The 1,003-nt window shown below is 41.3% G+C and overlaps 1 protein-coding gene across 1 annotated transcript in view; it reads left to right on the top strand.

Moving 5' to 3' along the window:
• TBC1D8B (TBC1 domain family member 8B) overlaps nt 1-474 on the top strand; it is a 28,520-nt gene extending 28,046 nt beyond the window's left edge. The window contains 1 exon segment of the mRNA XM_010174461.2: nt 1-474. This exon segment is cut by the window's left edge and continues 24 nt beyond it. Within this exon segment, the coding sequence (XP_010172763.2) occupies nt 1-310 (310 nt within the window). The 3' untranslated portion in view covers nt 311-474.
• Nucleotides 475-1,003: the final 529 nt, after the last annotated feature.

Genomic DNA, 1,003 nt, shown 5'->3' with positions numbered 1-1,003 from the left:
GCTGAAAATGGAAGAAGTTGGGAGGAGACTGCAGAGTCCCACATTACCAGTCAGAAGTCCAGTTGCTGTTACAGAGGTGCCTGCTGAAATCCCCAGAAAAGGGCAGGAGGAAAGCAGCTCTGAGCAGACTGAAGGCAGTGGAGCACAGAGTTTCAGAGGGAGCCATGAATGGTCTTTTGCTTTTGAACAGATTCTGGCATCCTTATTAAATGAACCAGCCTTTGTGAGATTTTTTGAGAAACCTCATGACATAAAAGTTAAAATAGAGAGTGCTAAAAATTTACAACTTAAAGCAAGAACCAGAATGTAATTTTCTTTACCTTTGACTCTGAATTAACTGCATAAAGCGCTTACAAATGAAGGTTGTTACTACAGAAATTGAGTCTGGTGTTTACATAGGGAATGGAGTTTGAAGAGTTAGCTTTAAATAGCAGAGTACTGGTATGTAATGTAAATAAAAATAGTTTGAAGCACAATCACTTTCTTGCATTGTTCATAAGTTTCATTCCAGAAAAAAGGACTGAATAATAAACTGTCTTTACCATGTTATTAAAATATGCAACATTGCTTGGAAATACTGGATGTGACCTATTGCAAACCCGTGTGAATGACAGCTGTTACAGTGTGAGCTCTCCAGGTTCATTTCTATTCCTGTGATAAAGGGAGTGACTTAGAGCTATTTTCACTTGAAAGAGTATCGACAGCTTAGAGGTTGTCTTCCAGGTGACTTTAATTAGTTATTTCCAAACTTGCATGTGGACCTGGGATCAAAGCAGGGTGAAGACTAAGAATAGAGGCTGTGGTTAGGCTAGGTACAAGAGCATGAGGTTAGAGAAGAAAGTTGCCCTGCAGTCAGTTACTCTGCTTTGGTGTTACCGGTGGTCCTGGACTCTTGCGGATTCCAGCCCCTTGTCGGCAGTTTGCAGACTGCATATTCCCAGCCCACATCTCAGTTTTTGCAACTGGTTTCCTGCTTTCCTAGCTCAGCCTGTGTATGAGTTCT

The sequence above is a fragment of the Antrostomus carolinensis genome, unplaced genomic scaffold, assembly GCF_000700745.2.
Source record: "Antrostomus carolinensis isolate BGI_N321 unplaced genomic scaffold, ASM70074v2 scaffold20180, whole genome shotgun sequence".
Lineage (NCBI taxonomy): Eukaryota > Metazoa > Chordata > Aves > Caprimulgiformes > Caprimulgidae > Antrostomus > Antrostomus carolinensis.
The sequence above is the reverse complement of the archived record's forward strand: the minus strand, read 5'-3'. Positions and strand labels throughout refer to the sequence as shown.